This window comes from Larimichthys crocea, chromosome III, assembly GCF_000972845.2.
Source record: "Larimichthys crocea isolate SSNF chromosome III, L_crocea_2.0, whole genome shotgun sequence".
NCBI classification, from domain to species: Eukaryota; Metazoa; Chordata; class Actinopteri; family Sciaenidae; genus Larimichthys; species Larimichthys crocea.
This window is the reverse complement of record NC_040013.1, coordinates 29,459,984-29,477,947: the sequence shown is the minus strand read 5'-3', so window position 1 is coordinate 29,477,947 and position 17,964 is coordinate 29,459,984. Positions and strand designations below refer to the sequence as shown.

Here is a 17,964-nt window from a genome sequence, read left to right as displayed (position 1 = left end):
TGAATGTACTGTGTGTGCCTGTGTGTGTGTGTGCACGCGAGTGTGTGTAAACGACACTGCCAATCTTGGAGAAATGATTTCGAAACACAGGAACACAGGAGAATTATATATATTCCTACCTCTGTGGACTGTCCTGCGAAAAATATTTATGAACAACAAAAAGATGTCTTGCCTTGACCTCAAATCGTCTCTTTTTAAATTGAAGAACATCAATACGGCTCTTGCATTCAGTAAAACACACACACACAAATCCCTCAACTCCACCGACCCTGCAATAATCAGGATCATGCCACGACCTCGGCTGACCTTTGACCCACAAACTGGATAAACGTGGGCAAATAACAGAACACGATCCTCGAGAAGGAATACACAAACACGGTGTAAAGACAGGACCACACTATACTGAGCTTGAGCCCTCTCTGAACTTGTGATATTCTTGTTTAGGTGCAGTATCGAGTATCGGTGTACTCACAATGTACCACATACTGCTCCACTTGGCATCATTATAGAATATGTTGTTCTGGGCCGGACTGCTGTGGGCGGGGCTTGATTGGGAAAGGGGTGGGGCTGGCTTGTAATCCCTCTTGATCCTCCTCTTCACCACCTGCTGCTGTATCCACTCCACCTAAAAAAACCCACGGACATAGACAGGAGATGGCAGAAACTGAGTAGGCATCAAGTAACACTTCACACGTAGTACAATAAGTCAACAGGTGGAATTTCATTCAATTGTGTGTTCAAGATATCACAATCCAGGAAAACCTGTGATCTTCAATAGAAAAAAAAAGTGCAAATACAGTCACAACATTTCTTCTTCTTTGCCTTTTGTGATAAACTCTCATACACAAAGACATAGACCACCTCCAGAGAGTAGATATGGTTAGTATAACTTTGCACCCAACCAACAAAGACAGACACAATAGACAGCGGCAGAATAAGAGAGCTTTTATTATGGGTGAGCCATGAGTGCAGACTGTTGTAAAGGTGATTTGTATTTCAAAGAAAAATCTTTTTCAAAAGGTGACAATGCTCAGCCCGTAAAATAATCTCAGCCATATGGATCATCTGTAAATCTCCTTGTTTAAATCAATCCAGCTTTATTTGTACAGCAATTTTCATACAAACAAAGTGCTTCACACAATAAAAAAATAACCTCAACCCCTGTAAATGTAGCAACGGTGACCGAATTAAGACGATTACATCAAGACGACGAATAATTTCAGGCTTCAAAAAAGCCTGCAATTCAAAAAAGGCTGAAATTAAGCAGCATCACCGGCATCTTGATGAATTATTTGCAAGGTGCTGCTACTTTTTGTACAAAACTTGGGTAAACCCTGTCTGTCTATCAACTGCAATAGCACCAGGACTGATACTCTACAATACCCCTACTGTACATGTCACTTTACTGACTTTCAGTAATTTAAATAGTGTAGTATATCTAATACATTCATATTGATACATACAGTGATACATCTCCTTGAAATACTTGTATATACTTGACATAACCTTTTGTATGCACATTTGTACAGTGTATAGTACACTTACACATATTTACACAATACACATTTTGTCATATTTAATATATTTTACTCTTTTTTTATACTTAAAATCTTGTCGTATTCTATCGTTCATGTCTACTGCTGTTATCACAACTAGTTCTAGCTCTTAATACTGACCTGTTCTTCTCGTCCATCGCATCTAATTGAACTGTTGACCGCTTTGTTAAACTACATATGACAAATAAACCTGCAAACTGTACTCTTTTAGCCATCTAGAAGTACTCTTTCAATGCAGTTCGCTGCGAGTCTAGCAGAGATTTGTGGCAGACACATTTTTTTTTTCCTCAGTTAATTTCTCCCCGTCTCCAAAATGGACAGACTAATACACGCACATATGCTCCAAAGACATAAATGTCTCTCAGGTAACATCAATCTCTCAAATGTTATGGGCTCGCTTCAAGGCGCAAGGCATTCCTTGGCAGGAATCTCACTCCGCTTTTCAGACGGAATTTTCCGATTTCAAAATCAGTATTGTTGGATATGAACAAGAGGGCTGGACCCACTTGGCCCCGGTCACCTCTTTTTAAAACCCTGAAATCTTGTGTTTAGTCTAGTCAAAGTCCTGCAGACTTCATCTGTCTAAAAAGACTCCATGAGACGTTTGCCTGTACCAGCAATGATGACCACACAAGAAACAGAGGGCAGCTACATGAAAGCATCCTGAGATGGATTCTTCAGACTGAAGTATGCAAATAAAAATGTTTGCTTGACAGACTATATTACATATTTCAATGTATTTCAGCTACTGCTTATTTATGCGGTATCTTCAAAGTGTGCACTCCTCTTCAAATGATCGCCACACCATCGACTGTGAACTCAAAGTATCGAGCTGTATATATGATGTACAGACAAAGAAACCCTGCTCCTAACAGATAATCAATAGAATAATTTTCACAGTGAAAAAACAGTTTTTGCTTTATTGCTCCAGATCAAGAATCCCGAGGTTTTTAGTAAACAATGTCCAACTGCAAAGATGAGGCATTTCTCCACATCAATACAGCTCCAGCAGAGCTGGAGGAGAAGAGAGAAAAGCTGACAAAATGACTGCAGAGTGATTATCTGGTCTCATGCACTGAAACAATCTGCCAGGCTCTCCAGAGAGTTGGAGAGGGAGGCAACGAGACAAGATAAGACGAGAGGAGGGGAGGTGATAAAGAGCTGAGGAGAACAAGTCCCAGGAGAGTCAATAAAAAAAGACCAAGCTGGAAGGGGAGGGAAGTGAAAACAAATAACAAGTGAGACCAAAAGACAGCAAGTGAAGAGAGGAAGATTGATTTTATAAATAACATCGATTTAATATCTCAAGTATGTAGCTCTTTATAGATCGTAAAGGAGGGAGAGGAAAAAAGCGATCCTGTAGGTGACGTAATTTAATAACTCAAGAGAATAGACCTCCCTTTTAAAGAGAGTAAGATATGGGAGAAATGGAAAATGGCAAACTGGTGCAAAGACAAAAGCGTAAAAAAAAAAAAAGAAACGGGAGATATTTCGTTTGAGCCTGGTGCTCCTCCGTCTGCCGAGGTCTCAGCTCATTTCACACCAAGTTCTGTCAGGACCATCAGCTTTAAAGCAACCGTTTACACACACCATTAGACTCAAAACAACACTGTCATCAGGAATTGTGAGTGTGTATCTGTGCAAAACCACTGGTGTATCATTACAATTTGCATATATTAGCATAGCATCAACCTTAATCTTTGTAACTCCTTAACTAATCTTAAATTTCCAGGCAGGTCTGACGATGAATGCGTCACCGCTTCTCATCTCACCCCCAATCTTCTCCGCCATTAATTCTTCTCCAGACTGACGAGACAGAGCAAATGCTGTAATTTACAGACGGTGTAAAAAAGAAACCATTTTGCTCAAGTTAGATCCCAATTAGTGTGAGGCTCACTTCAGATGTCTCCGGCAAGACCCAAGAATTTAAAGACACTGAACTCAGCTAATGAACAAAGACATCAGCCGAAGGTACTGAAGAGTCTTTGAGCCAGACACTGAATCCATGTCTCCTCCGTCATGTGCTGCCTTTTAAGCTTAATGATGACCTCAACCCTCCCTAAGGAGGTGGTGAGTGAAGAGATTTAGGATCATGGGTGTAACAGGTATTTTTGTTGCCATATACTATTATCCTACATCATAAAAGGATGTCTTGTGATCTTATGTTAGTTAAGTCCAGATGAGACTGATTTGCCTTCTGAGCTTTGCTCGGCTTTAGTGACGCTTTCTGAAAAATGTTCCAACCAAAGAATGATTCTGTCTTCTGGTTTTTCATCTGATCTTCGGGATGCAAAACAATCTGAATTTTAATGAGAAAACATAAACACAGATATGGATTTTAAAAAGTTAGATATTACATTTGTAAAGTAGAAATATGTTGTCGTCAGTCTCCCTCTGAAGTAGTTTGAAACAGATTCGGCAGCTGTGCAGCACAAGTTTCCGTTGATCATCAATGTCCTCATTTTACCACATCTCATTGTCACAACTGCATGAGCAAACAGTGACCAATAATATCAATGAGGACAAAGGCAAAGGAAATATAAATAAATCCAGTGGTGATGTGGCTGATGCTGACATTTATATCATGATATCCAAAATACTCTCTTTTCTTTCTTTATTTGCAGATTAATGGTATTCAACAGCTTTTTCTAAAACTATCAAGGGCAATGTCATCCTTTGTTGTCCCTGCTAAAAAAAACACTCACTGGTAACAGCCTTCAGTTATCCACATCAATTGTGTTAGTGCCTACCCAAACAATGACAATATTGCTCTCTGCTATTGCCTCTAAAACTTGCCCATGTATCAATGGCTTTGTTTCAGTGCCAATTCGCTGGCAAGCTCTGGGGGCATGACGATTGGATCTGCTCCATTCTTTTAAAATCCAGCTTGGTGGAGCAGAGGAATGACCTGCTAGCACCTGTACCTCTCCGTCCTTTCTCCCTCTCCAACTACCTCTCCTATCTGACTCTTTCACTTTTCCTATCACTTTCCCTCGTCTGCTTCTTCCTTGCTGTCTCGCCTTTGTCGCATTTCAGGTCTTCTTCTCCGCTAATGCCCATTTTTTCCTGTGAGATCGGCTGTCTTTCTCTCTCGTTCCCACTCCAACCCCCTTCCTCCCTCCCTCCGTCTCTCTCATTGACTCTCTGTGTAAGGGTTTGCAGGTGGCTCTTGCTGGCTGGGTCAGTAACTAGGGGAAACTGGGGAAGAGTTCACTTCAATAGAACAAATGGGAACAAATTGATCCACTTTCACTGCTGTTTTTGAGACGCTGTTTGAGTTTCAGGCAAAAGAACTGAAAGCTGGGAGTTTTTTTAAAAAAAAGGTCAAAGGCTAGTGGAGCAGGACACCCATAACAACCTTTGGACGGACAGGAGAAGCCAGCTCTTCTGCTCTCTGGTCCAAACACGGCACACGGTCGCACCACTCAGGACATCAACTAATGGATCATCTGTTAAAATGTCATACCAGCATCCTGGCTTTATGGAAATCTGTACCAGGGTCTGTGTGGAGTCTCATATGCATTTACCTGACAGGTACACAAGCTCCATCTGTGTTGTCTTCTTGATGCTTCCACACATGTTCATGAATACAATGAGCTCTCTAATGGCAGTAGGATGATGAAAAAACTCCTATGAGCCATAGTGGGTTAATATTTAACAGAGTCTTTAACATTTTAATAATTGGATTTGAGTATTTTCATTTTGTGGCATGACTTCTACAAGCCCGCTACTCATAAATACCACAAAATACTGAAATTTCATTGTCATTACAGCCATTTTGCATTTCAGTGTATCCCGGCGAGGATTCAGCTGCGGACCACACCTGGCTCTCAGTTTTCCTGCACGTCTGGGTAAATGACTTCAAGTAAACATGAGTCTCGCTAAGTGAAACCGGCTGGAAACATCATGCTCCTGCAACAGAACACCACGGACAGACTGCCGCGGAGGCGTTCAGCAGTTGTTTCTCTCTACTACTAATCTCTGCACAGACTTCAAAAGGGCATTATAAAAAAAAAGAAGAAGAAAAAAAAGAGAAACAACCACCGTAGTACTCTAATTGTTGTTTACAGTAAACTTGAAATTGCTGGAAATAGATTTCAAACAAAGAAGACTGAATATACTTGAACTCATTTCACACCAAAAACTAATAACAGTGCAGAGCTACACCAAAAAAAAAGCCTGTGGCTTTCCAAAATCTCTTGGAACTCCCAGTATGAATGAGTCATGGATGTACGTCAGCATAGCTGTGCAAGGTGCAAGCTGCTTAAGACACAAAGAGAAGATCTCCTAACTAACTAACTAACGTATTCGTATACGTTATGTCGATTTAATCGGCACCGCAGCATGTTTTATCACTTTGTCTTCCTCAAATCAATTTGTAGGGACACAAAGCTAAACTACAAACTACAACTTTAGTTAGTTAGACTGTTCAGTAGTAGATGAAATACTATGATGACAGTTGGGGACATGCAGCGATCAAGGTGAAGACACATCTCTAACGCCAATGGGCTTTGGCAGAGTCATTCACCAGCTTGGAGATATAAGTGGTCTTTGACCTGAGAGGCAAGTGACACTGCAGTTAGGCGGATGCCATAAAGCCGTAATCTGTGCTGTGCTGCATCACCATGGTAACATGCGTGCCAATGAGTACTGTGGATGGCAGGGTGCGCCTTTCATGGCACCGCTACACCCATCTGACTCACTCACACACAAACACACACGGCTGTCATTATTACAAAACCTGATTGCAAAACATCATTAGCAGTATGCCAGACTGAGCCGGTGCCAAACTAGCCGTCATGTGGATCCCAAACCCACAGACAGGTCCGCAGATTATGCTGAAAGCATAGCCAGCCGGGGAGGGGGTGCGGGGGACACTGACAGCTCCATTCCTCTCCACTCCGCTTTTCCTTTATTTGGTTTCTCTAATCCATCTTTCCCCTCTTCTACTTGCCTTCTGTTGTAATAGCTCCCTTTCCCTTTTCTGTCCTTAACCTCTCCTCTCTGATCTAGTCTTCTAAAATCTCAGTCGCTCAGCCAGCTGGCATCAGGACACAAACCTTCTTCCACTATGGCACAGTGTCAGGCCCGAGAGGCGAAGAGAACCAAAGACGAAGGGAGGGAGACGAGTACGCTGAAAGCAACAGTGATAAAAAAGGAGGTAGGAGAGGGAGTCCGAGGAAGAGACATGAAAAGGGATGACAGGTAAGGACAGCAGGTGGACAAAACAAGCTGCAGAAAGGGAAGAAAATGGAAAAGAAACATGACAGCGAGATAAGTGGCTAACAGAAGGTGACAGGTACTGTCTTATATTTTCTTTCAGTTTAGCTCACTGTTTGTGTTCTCGTCTTCTCGTTTCATCTTCTATAATTATGCTGATAAATCATCATTCCTCAGCCGTCAGCATGCCTTTATGTGCAGGCAAAGATACAAACAAACTTACATGCACTTGAGTCCACTGTTCAACGCACACACAGACACACAGACACACAGACACACACACAAAGCTGGTGCTGGATGAAAATCCCTGAATCTCCAAACAGACAATATTTTTCATAACTGTCATGAATGGGATATTTTAGGTTTCACTCTAATGGATCTGGGAAGTTTCATTTTCCCAGGATCAAGGCTCGACATGGTTGATAAAAGAGACCCACTTCATCAGAAACAGAAAAACAAGTAAAGTTTATGTCAGATAAAGAACAGATTATAGATTTTGATGGTATGATTATAGTCTGAGGGAAAATCCCAGTTTCAAAAGTTAGTTTAATCCATTCATTTATTTCACAACATGACAGATTCCAGACTCTTAACTCACCACTGCTTCCTCTCAATGTCGCTGAGCCTATGACGTTTATTACTGTTATCAGTTAATCGCTGCATCCCTAGTTTTTCACGTGTCAAGAATGAGACAATTCCACATACCGTCTTGTCCTTGAAACGCATCTGAAGCTATCTACTTTACCCCTTTATATATGTACATCTAAACAAGTTAAAAGACTAAAAGACCGGTAGCTCCTATCAAACAGTCCTCCCAAGTTTGACTCATCAGCATGTTCTGTTTATTTCAGTGAAGTTCAGAGTGGTGTGAGGTTCAGGCTTCATTAATAATCCAGCCATGGTTTGATGACCTGGTGCTGTGATAAAAGAAGCACTGACAGGACAAGAGTAAGAGTTTACCTTAGGTCAAACGGATGTTTGATGAGCAAGTTCACTCAAATCACAAAAACAGTATTAAGTTGATGCTTTGTGAACCATTTTATATTTAAGAATGCATAACCTTGATGGAGTAAAAACACTGTTTCATTCTGGTTTAAAGGTTGTGGCATCAGTTCTGCCCATTGGTAAAGGGTTCAAGTTTGAAACGCAGCGTGGGGGCACTTGTTAAAATTAAGTTGACCTGCCATGCCGCTGCCATGATAACAGACACACCCATTCTGTAAACTTGAGTTTCTGGGACTTTGCTCTTCTACTTGAAGGGTAAAATCTAGGATTTCCCTCAATTTTGATTAAACAAAGGTCAGTCCTTGTTTCTGGGAGACCTCCCGGTTCACTAAGTGGCCTTGTGTACCTCACATCTCACTGGCAGGGTGAAGGCAGACTGGAAGACTGCACCAATTCAAGGTACCCACACCTCTCTGCAGCCTAAAGGCTGGATTTAGTTTCTGCACATAATTAACAGAAACACGGTTACAAAAGAAGATTAATGGGTCAGGTGCCCCGGTTGCTCACCTGGTAGAGCTTGTGCCACGTATCAAAGATCATGCTGGCTCAAGTGTACCACAGGCTTAAGTCTGGCCCGGACCCTTTCCTGTCTGTCTCTACTGTACTGTCAATTAAAACAAAATGCCAAAACATATTTTTAAAGAAAACATTAGTTAGAAGATTAATGGGTAGAACTTTCACAATTTAAAAAAAATTAAATTCTGTTTTCAATTACACCCGTTGGCATGGCTTAACCAAATCCAGCATTTGTTTTGTGCAACTCTTTTATAATGTGCGGTGTAACGAAGCAGCATTTAGAAGTTGTTGACAGGGCTCAAAATTATATTGCAAACATGTTTTTTCCCACTTCTAAACCTATCCATCTAATCCATTTCATGTGTTTGTGGAACAGAAAAGTAGCGCAATGGGCCTCATTTATCCAGACTGGGATCAGAGCAGCATGAAATCCTGCAATGTAACAGTTCATGTTCCCTCATAAACACTGTGTCCATGCAAATAACCTATTTGTGTGCAGGTCTTGTTTGCAGCAACAAGGACAAGAAAGAGAAGTAAACTGAGTTGGTGTAAAGAAAAAAAAGAAAGTTCACAAGTGTGCGTCAAATACAGCTGGGACCTGATTGTAAAGCACTCATCAACTTTTTGTACAATTTACTTGCAGATGATTATATTGTAATGGCATATTTCATAAACAAATATACTATATACATGATGAATCTGGCGCTAAAATGGTCTCAGGAAAGCATCTGTCAGAAAAACCCATCTAAAAGTCCATCAATTTTAAGACATTTGGCAAGATGTCTTTAAATTGTCTCCTGTGTGAGCATTAAAGTTTATTTTATACCCTGGAAATAGAAGTTTGACAAAAAAAAAAAATCATAACTGAAAGTCCACTTGCTGGCATTCACCAGGCCTTTCAACTGCATCTGACTGTATTCATTAGGAGATGGAGTTCCACACTTTGGCCAGGACACCACCGGACACGTCTCCGCCAGGTCGTAACTACGCCGCTGTTTTGGTCCGTTCTACATGTGGCTTCAAACACCACCAGGAGCATTTCAGACTTTGTTAACTTGCTCAGATTTAGTGTTTTTCTTTAGTTTGGGTGTTTCTTTCATGACCAAGTAGCTTACAAAGTTTTTTCCCCTTTTGTCCAGTTTTACGATCACAAGGAATGTTTCATTTTTTAAAAACAGACCAGACTCTCTATGCTGTTTGTGTGTCTGTGCTGATTGACTTCACTATTCTCCACAGAGCAGAGCAGAGAGCCACACTTCTGAAACATGTCATGGCGCTTCTGGTGGGCTGACAAATATCGACTAGAATGGCGACGATCAGCCTCGGCTGCAGCGGTGCAGCCGTTGTCTGGTTGAATTTAGCTGTTAGGTCACATGATTAAAACTGATCATCTCCACCACAACTGAGCAAACGTCATGTATTGTTGAATGCCATAAGGTATTCAAAGAAAAGCTAGTGGACCTTGTGTTATGGTCATTTTATCTCAAGCATCATTTAAAAGCACAAGAAACACAAACTCTAAACTTTGATACTGAAGCTGTAATCCACAAAACAGTAGAACAGGCTTACCTTGGGCTCCATGGAGATAAAACTATGGCGACCACGGCTGGACAAAGTCGACCTTTTGATGGTCCGGCTATGGAAGAAGTGATAGTGGTCTTTGAGATCCCCAATCTGCAAAAACATGAATACAAACTTGTTAGTAGTATTCATTTATTCCATAACTCTTTCTATTTTACCACAACTCATCAGTGTAACTATAAAAGACCCAAACAATATCATGAATAACTGTGCTGGCATTTTTATTCTTGTATACACATTAGACAGATGTACTGTGTACACATCATACATACACAACATTAGAGGTTATCGCAGGCTCACACATGTTATAAGTGACAACGACTGCTCGAAAAGTTCTTTTAAATACTTTTAGAGAAGTTTGTTCAGTTTTTTTCGATGTATTATAGATAAGATTGAGCTCTTAAAAACTCTCAGAGAAAAAGACAAAGTCAAACAAAAACAGACTGAAAGCCAGACAAATGTACAGACACACACAAACAGCCAAAGACTTCAAGTGACGCAGCAATGGGACAGAGGATCCGCAGACAGACAATGATAGACAGACGGCAAGCTGCTGGACGGTGATTAGTTTTAATAATTGATAAAGACCATACAATCCCTCAGATGATCAAACTGTCATGGCTGCCAAGGGTCCTATGGTGCGTCACTGATCCATGGCTGAGCTCCACCACCACAGGGCCCATTAGATCAGCTTTCAGCTCAATGCTCATGCACATAGACGCATTCAGGCCGACAGAATGAGAAACAAAAAAGTGCCAATAGGACTGGCTGGATCATCCTTCAGCAAACATCAAGGAGCATTGTACATACTAACAAAATGTTTCCATAATAGGCGGCTACCATTTTGGATGCTTCTCATAGTGTAAACAGGTCTCAACATATCGTGCTTCCACTGTCTATTTAATCTACCCAACATCTGCACTGCCATTAAGCAGGCCACCCTTCCCCTGGAGGAGTTTCTGAAAATGGGAAGCTGCAGGAAAGAGCTCTACAGATTTTTAAAAATCTAAAGCTGATGCCCCGCTGTTCTTTTTAAAACCATCTACAGTCTTTATTTTTTCCAAAAATCAACCATTTAGTCCAGTTACACTCTTCAACACCTTTTCAGGTTGTACTTATTCTCATATTCGATGTGGAGCTTTCTATCCTAAACTCTAGTTTATAAATCTGGCTATACTTGTTACTGTTATGAACGCACATGATCTTATGGAAATGTTATAGTCAGCTTAACGTTCATTCTGATGCAATAAACCGCAAAGTGAATTGCAACTTCAGCATAACCTGTGGCTGCTGGGAAATATGTTGTAACAAACTTTTAAGTGAAACCGCGTCCGTGATTAACGATGTCTTGCATCACAGATGTTTTCATTAGATGTGTTCAAATTCCATGTAACTTGACACAGAATCCAACAAGGGATTGCTAAGAAGGAAAAAAAAAAAGAGAGAGAAAGCGATAAGGTTGGAAATGGAAATTATTCAGAGTGTGTCATAGCTGGATCAGACTGTGAACTACAAGTTAAAGTTTTGTCTGAATAAGTGTGGTTCTGATACACGCTCGCTGTCGGGACACAGAACTGGCATCACTCTGCAGCAGTGTCTCCAGAAGGGTGAGCTGAAATACAAAACACATATCTTCTAACTTCTTGCTACACGGTGCAGCTGCTATTAAAGCCACATTGTTGAAGTTGGTGCTGATATTTATTTCATTTATTTGTTTTTGCACGCAAATGTGGATAGACAGGGGCAAGCTGATACTGAGATTTTCTTTAATCTGTTCCACAATGTTCAGCAGTGTCACACTATCCTCATCCCTATCCTCTAAACCCCATAACCCCATAGCTGGGCCAGAAGAAGAATTAAGATCATCAACTCTAATCTTTCAGACAGCAAAAAGTATAATAAATGAATTACTGATTGTTTTTCTCACATTACACACACACAGGATGAGTAGCTTGGATAAAAATGTGGGGTATTTGCGAGATGTTACCCTTGATACCTTACTTCAGCATAACATACTTTCCAATAACAATACTCTGTTGGCCTGATGTTACAGTACAACTTGCTCATAACTTGTTATTGATGCAACCACCTCCAATTCATGTCTGGCTACAGATCGTCACCCTCCCTCTCCCTTCTCAGTGGCTCCAAATCCTCTCCCATCTCTCTTCAAAAACACCACTTTGAACAGATATCCACATCTACAGCCTTGTCAGCTGATTTTGACTCAATTTGGACCAGTGTCTTAGTCTGGGAAGGGGGCTCCATGGTTAAGAGGATTACCCAGAATTCCCCAACGAGGTGCTCTCTCACTCCATGCCAACTCTTTTCATCCATCCGTCCATCTATCGTCCCTTATTTTGCTCCCTCCTCCTTCCATCTCCCAGTGTGTGGTTATCTTTGTCTGTTCTCCTCTTTCCACCCCTGTCAAGAAGACTATATTGTCCCCGTGTCACATGTTTTCTTTACCCATCCCCCTTTTTTCTCCCTTTAAATACTCCGCTGTCTCTTCACAACTTAAAACCTCTTCTCGATTAGCAGTCATATCCCCAAATCATTCATCGCAAAACAGCCCGGCGCTTATGAATAGGTCCAAGGAAACTTAATTAAATTGAAAAACACGGACAGATTATCTATCTTGATAGCATCAAACCACAGAAAAAAGTGCGCAGTAAGTCATCTCTCTTGATAAGTTTTATGTATTTCTCCAAATATACCCTCAAGGATATAAGAGGGAGGGGGTTGATGATGGGGATGTCAAAGTTCACATTAAGAAACCAGAGTGTGCTGTTATCGCTCCCATGGGAGCGGCTTTCAGCTGACCCCAAAACCAGGAAGTGAAGTAAAACTCTTGTCTATGAGGTGTCAAAGTCCAATGAACGCTCCATATTGAGATGGAAATTAGGGCGACTGGAGGGGGTTGGGGGCGACACTGCACTCCACAGGGGAATTCCTATTGGGGGCTGGTATGGAAAGGGGGGGAGGACTCCACACATTAGTTCCCGTCAAAGAGAGGGGATAAACGAGGCCATTAAGGCCTGCTCTCTGGGGAGTATAGTGGGTGGGCGGGCTGGATAAGGCAAGGAGAGAAGAGGGGGGTTCAATAGCTGTTGACTAGGCTACCCCACAACAACCTGTCAGAATGCCCCCCTCTGTTCCACGCTGTCTTCACGTCGAGCACTGGCAAGTGCAGGCTTGAACTGCCCACGTATTTTGGTCACGATACTCTGGAGTATGTGTGGGGTCCACGTTTGTGTGGCGTATTTTCTTTTGTCCACAAAAGGACACAGGATTTCTCTTTAAACTTTGTCAAAACACATTTTCAAGTGACCAATTAAAGCCCTCCGTCCGGACCTGTGCAGACTGGTGTCCATTAAGAAAATGACATAATGCGAAGAGAGACGGACAAATCTCACACAAGTGGTTCCCCTCTTCTGTAAATGTATATTGTTTACAGCTGGGGCTGGGATTTATTTTACACATCGCTGGCCCTACATTTAGCCTTAAAGAGTCTGACACAGAGGCATGCTGATTTTAAAAATGAAAGCTGGGGAAATAATATGAAATATGACATGCTTATTTTAACATTTTCCCCTGTAGCGATCCTTCATCATAACCCCATCAATCTGTGATTACTCACAGAAAAGTATGGGAGCATCTACTGAAGAATTCATCCTGAATATAAACAGTGATGTTTTATAGCAGCTGACACAGTGGGCCTAGTTATGAGCAAGTCCAGATTACACTCACATGGAGGAACATAAGCAGAGAGAAGTCCATCTCTTCCTCTAATGTCATGTTAAACATGGAAATGTTGCCAAGTAAAGCAGGACCAGTCCGAGGTCCTATATATGGCACGAATACTACAAGAACAACATGAGATCCTGTTGGACTGTGGATCTTTTGATGTCACTTCCAAAGACCATAAACCAAACAGCACTAGCTGTCTCACTTGAGTGTCAAAAGAACCAAGCACATGAGACTGCTGTGGCTGTGTGAGGCTGATAGCGAGTTCTGTGAGCTCCAGCCTGCAAACTGAACATGATCCTCGGAAACACAGCGAGGAGGCACCTGTTGTGCCATCCTGCTCCTGGTTCTCCTTTATTTGTTTCCCCGCAGCTCAGCTTCTCTCCTTGTCTTGGACCGAGTTAGAGAAGCGCAGAGAAGGTTCATGGCTTCGGGGTTGGACTTCAGACCTTTGACGTTTGACCCCGTCTCGTTTGTCTGCCGCTAAAGGGATAATGCGCACCGTGGCATGCCCCACTTTAAAGAGTTGACAAAAAACAAGACAACAGGCACACAAATAAGAGGTAACTTTGGATGGAGCAAGGGGTGACCTACCTGTCCCATGTTCCTATAGCCATATTTTTCCGCTATCCGCTCGGCCACATCGGGTCCACCGCCTATCCTGACTGCCCAGTGGTTGGTGTAAATCCGAGCATTGCACGGCGGGGACGCAAAGCCGAGACTGAGCGCCAGGACGCACAGCAAGCTTCTTCTCCAAGCGGCGTTGCGGACCATCTTCCCCCACTTTTAACCCGACTCTTCTTCTTCTCCTCCTCCTCCTCCTCAGCCGACCAGGCAAACAACCAAACTTCTCTTCTCGCCGAGCAAGACTCTCATAGAAACACAACTATCCGGGCAAAAACACTTGAGAGACAGAGAGAGAGAGACAGAGACAGAAAGAGAGGGAGAGAGGGGGGAAGGAACGGAGCCCCGGAGGAGGAAAATATATACCTTATCCTCAAACCTCTGCTTTCCACATGGGAGAGTTGGAAGTTTGCGTTTCGTGTGCCCTCTCTGTCTTTTTTCCACCGAGGAGGAGGAGGAGGAAGTGTACGTGTCTGCGCGCCGTGCGTCTTTGCGCGCGAGTCCGTGTACGCCTCCTGTGTGCGCGCGGAGCTCCTCAAAGCTGATTTCTCTTCTCCGCGAACAACTCGGATGTTGGTCGTTCAGCTCATCGGGCTTTCATGTGGCGAAATGGCTACAGCGCCTCCCCACAAATAACTAGCTGACACTCTGGAGAGTAGAAACAACTAAAGCCGCGGGGTTTCCCTGCTGCTCCGCTGGGTCTTAAAGACACTAGTCTAGGATCCACCACTGACCGCCTGAACGCCAGACACAGCACATGGGAGGAGGAGGAGGAGCAGGAGGAGGGTGGTGGTGGTGGTGGTGGTTGTGGGGGGTCAAACTGGCGGCCAGGGAGCCACTTGGAGGGAGGGGGGGCCAGCTTTAAGGAGAGCCCCTGGGTAACATGAAGATTCATACTTCAGGCTGGAAGTTATTCCACTGTGGCAATATCAAAGAATTATTGTGGTTTCATACAACTCTTAAAACAATGCGTCTACTCCGGAGTAAACATTTTCATCCTCTATGTTGCTACTTCCATTAAAAAAAAGGAGCCATTATCATCCAGCAGATCTCTGTGGATGTGTATTTCCACAAACCATGTTTAACCCTGACCCTAGTTAACCCTGCTCTAAAGTTATTCCTAACCCCAGATACCAAATATAGATGCGCAAGGAACAAAACACGGTCATGCTATTTGCCAAACATTATGGAAAATATGTAGGGGAACACGGTTATTTCTCAAATATGATGAAATATTTGGTTGGACATCATGTAACCGGCTACATTTTCTAGTGTGTAGTTTACTGTAAAAACATCTTGAACTGATGTAGAAATCTTAGATAATTATAGCATATTTCTTATTTTGGGGGGGTTTGATTCTAGACAATGACACAATACCAGTAAAACTGGCTCCATGTTTTTGCTTTCCAGCTTTTATTGAGAAAGCAGAGCTGTTTTCTTAACCGTCAACAATTGTGCAAGTTTTTCAGTGAGAGACTGACATGTTTTATATGTTTGCTGGCTGCTGATGCAAACTGCTGTACAGGAATTTCCCTCCCCTTTAAAAAAAAAAAAAAAAAAAGTCAACCAGTTAACAAGTGGATGCATTACATTTTGAAGACTGCTCCCCCTTCATACACCTTGAAATCTGCTGTTGAATGCAAGCCTTGTCAGTCTCCTGGGCAATATTGACATAGACATACCAATGTAAAGTTGGGTAAACTATGACCTCCACCTCAGTCATCATCCAATGAGAAACAGCCACATACATAAAAAACAAAAACAAAACAGAACTATTATATATTCAGAAAACATTGAATTATTTTGGTTCCCGTAAAACACTCAACCTTATTCTGACTGATTGTCGTGATTTTTGCCGAATACCTCTGGGCATGAGCTGAACTCAGGTGTGTTTCACTCTGCCGTGTTGTAACCAACCTCACAGATCACCTTACTGTATGCCATGTCCACCGCTGTCAGGCCTGCTACCCTTTCCTGCATATTTCCCCTTAATGAATGAAGCTCTAGATGTCATGCCCCCCATCGCAACACAGGTCACAGCTGACTAAACGCTGTCATTATGGAATGTGCCCGGTATTATCTGCAGTTGAGCCTTTCATTCAAGGCCTTTGTTGATTGATGGGTTTTTGTTTTGCAGCAGTTTCCCGGGGATGTCTCTGTGCACAGCGAAAACTCTGTTCTGCATGGGACACAAGTGAAAATCAGCATAATTGCACTAATTGCAGCCAATTTCTCACTGAATGGACCCCGCTGTCACATCTCACAACAAGTGGGGGGACAAGAACATCTCATGGTCCCCCAGATGGAGATGAAAGGGAATAGAGGAAAAAAAAAAAAACCCACACACATCCAGTGATCGTCTTCCATTCAAGCCTGATGGAAGGGCTTGTAATTTAAAGTAGAAGAAAAAAAGGAGAGGAGACGTCACACAGCAGAAATTGATTTGAGGATCCAAATCAAGTACCCAGGTCACGAGGTTACCTTGAGCACCAGGGCCCCCAGTTTCCATTTCAGATCTGAAATGTCGCGATATCCTGCGCGACAGCCTCACAGCTACCCGAGTGTCTCTGGGGAGTGAACCGAGTGAACCCCAACAAAACGTCTTTGTCAACATCTGAGAGCCATGATCATGAGTGTCAACAAACACTCTGAGGGGCATTCCTGTGTGCATTCCTGTGCCTCTTCAATAAAATAACAGGGTGCATCGTGCATATGAGCCAAACACAACTTTAAAAAACTCCACACAACCCCCATGATACGACACAATGGAAGGCCCCGAATAGGAAACTGCAGCCAACAAGCTTTATTCACCGAGGACACAGCTAATTTGTTCATTCAGTATCAAGCCCAACATTTCTAGAAGGGAACCTCCCACATGATTTTCTTGTCCCATCAAGACAGGGGCGTTATCAAACATGTGCACCTCTCGTGCATTTAAACTCATCTTGCAATTACTGCCATTACAAATCTACCGGTGCTTAACCACACCTCCCTCATGCTTTTCTTTCCAGATGCTCTCCCTGTTTTTTGTTTTTATATTTTTTTAACCTGTGCTGTATCTTGTCTTTACTCCTCATCCTTTCCTTCATGCACCTTTCTGTTCCTTCACTTATTTCCTCGAGCCCGTCGCACTCTCTGACCCCTCCTTATCTATATTTCTCACTGGGTGGGCTTCCTGGGAGTTAAGGTTGACCTCTCAACTTCACTTTGACCTTTGACCTTGTTGTTGTAGGCTCCTACACTTGGGCCACAATAGCACCTGCCACTCACCGACTTTCCATCCTCTCTGCTCTGTATCCCACCCTCCCATCACCACCCTTCTCTCTTTTGTCAGGCACATACCAGGGTTATATAGACTATTCTCGAAGCACACACACTCTCTACATTCAGCAGAGAGAGATGAAGGGACAAAACAGAGAGTGCTATAGCCAAGCAAAACTTTGGGTTTCTGCATCTGCTGGGAATGTGAATTTTAATCTCCAGTCAGTATAGCATTGGTTATCAATTAAACTCTTCCACCATGCTTTTTTGTAAAGAGGTCATCACATAATTGTTTGATTGGTTGGTTTACATGGTCTGTGTTTACTTGTGTCCCAAATATGACTTAGATTTGTGCATTTCATTAGTGCCCAGGTTATACAGTCTAAATATCTTCTAATATGCAAATGAAAGAAAGATAATTTATTGTCTGTGTTCCTGTGAGCTGTGACCCACCTGG

At 42.5% G+C, this 17,964-nt stretch overlaps 1 protein-coding gene across 4 annotated transcripts in view; it reads right to left on the bottom strand.

Annotated features, from left to right (window-relative positions):
• Positions 1 to 15,015, bottom strand: part of pcsk5b (proprotein convertase subtilisin/kexin type 5b) — a 67,759-nt gene extending 52,744 nt beyond the window's left edge. For 3 of the 4 annotated variants that reach the window (XM_010732501.3, XM_010732502.3, XM_027277421.1), the window contains exons 1-3: positions 14,217 to 14,998; positions 9,867 to 9,971; positions 473 to 625 (exon numbers count right to left, since the gene is read on the bottom strand). In XM_010732501.3, the coding sequence (XP_010730803.1) occupies positions 473 to 625; positions 9,867 to 9,971; positions 14,217 to 14,396 (438 nt within the window). In that variant the 5' untranslated portion in view covers positions 14,397 to 14,998. Of the gene's footprint in view, positions 1 to 472; positions 626 to 9,866; positions 9,972 to 14,216 lie in introns of all 4 variants that reach the window. The other variant, XM_019257517.2, reaches the window with a different exon arrangement.
• Between the last annotated feature and the right edge of the window lie 2,949 nt (positions 15,016 to 17,964).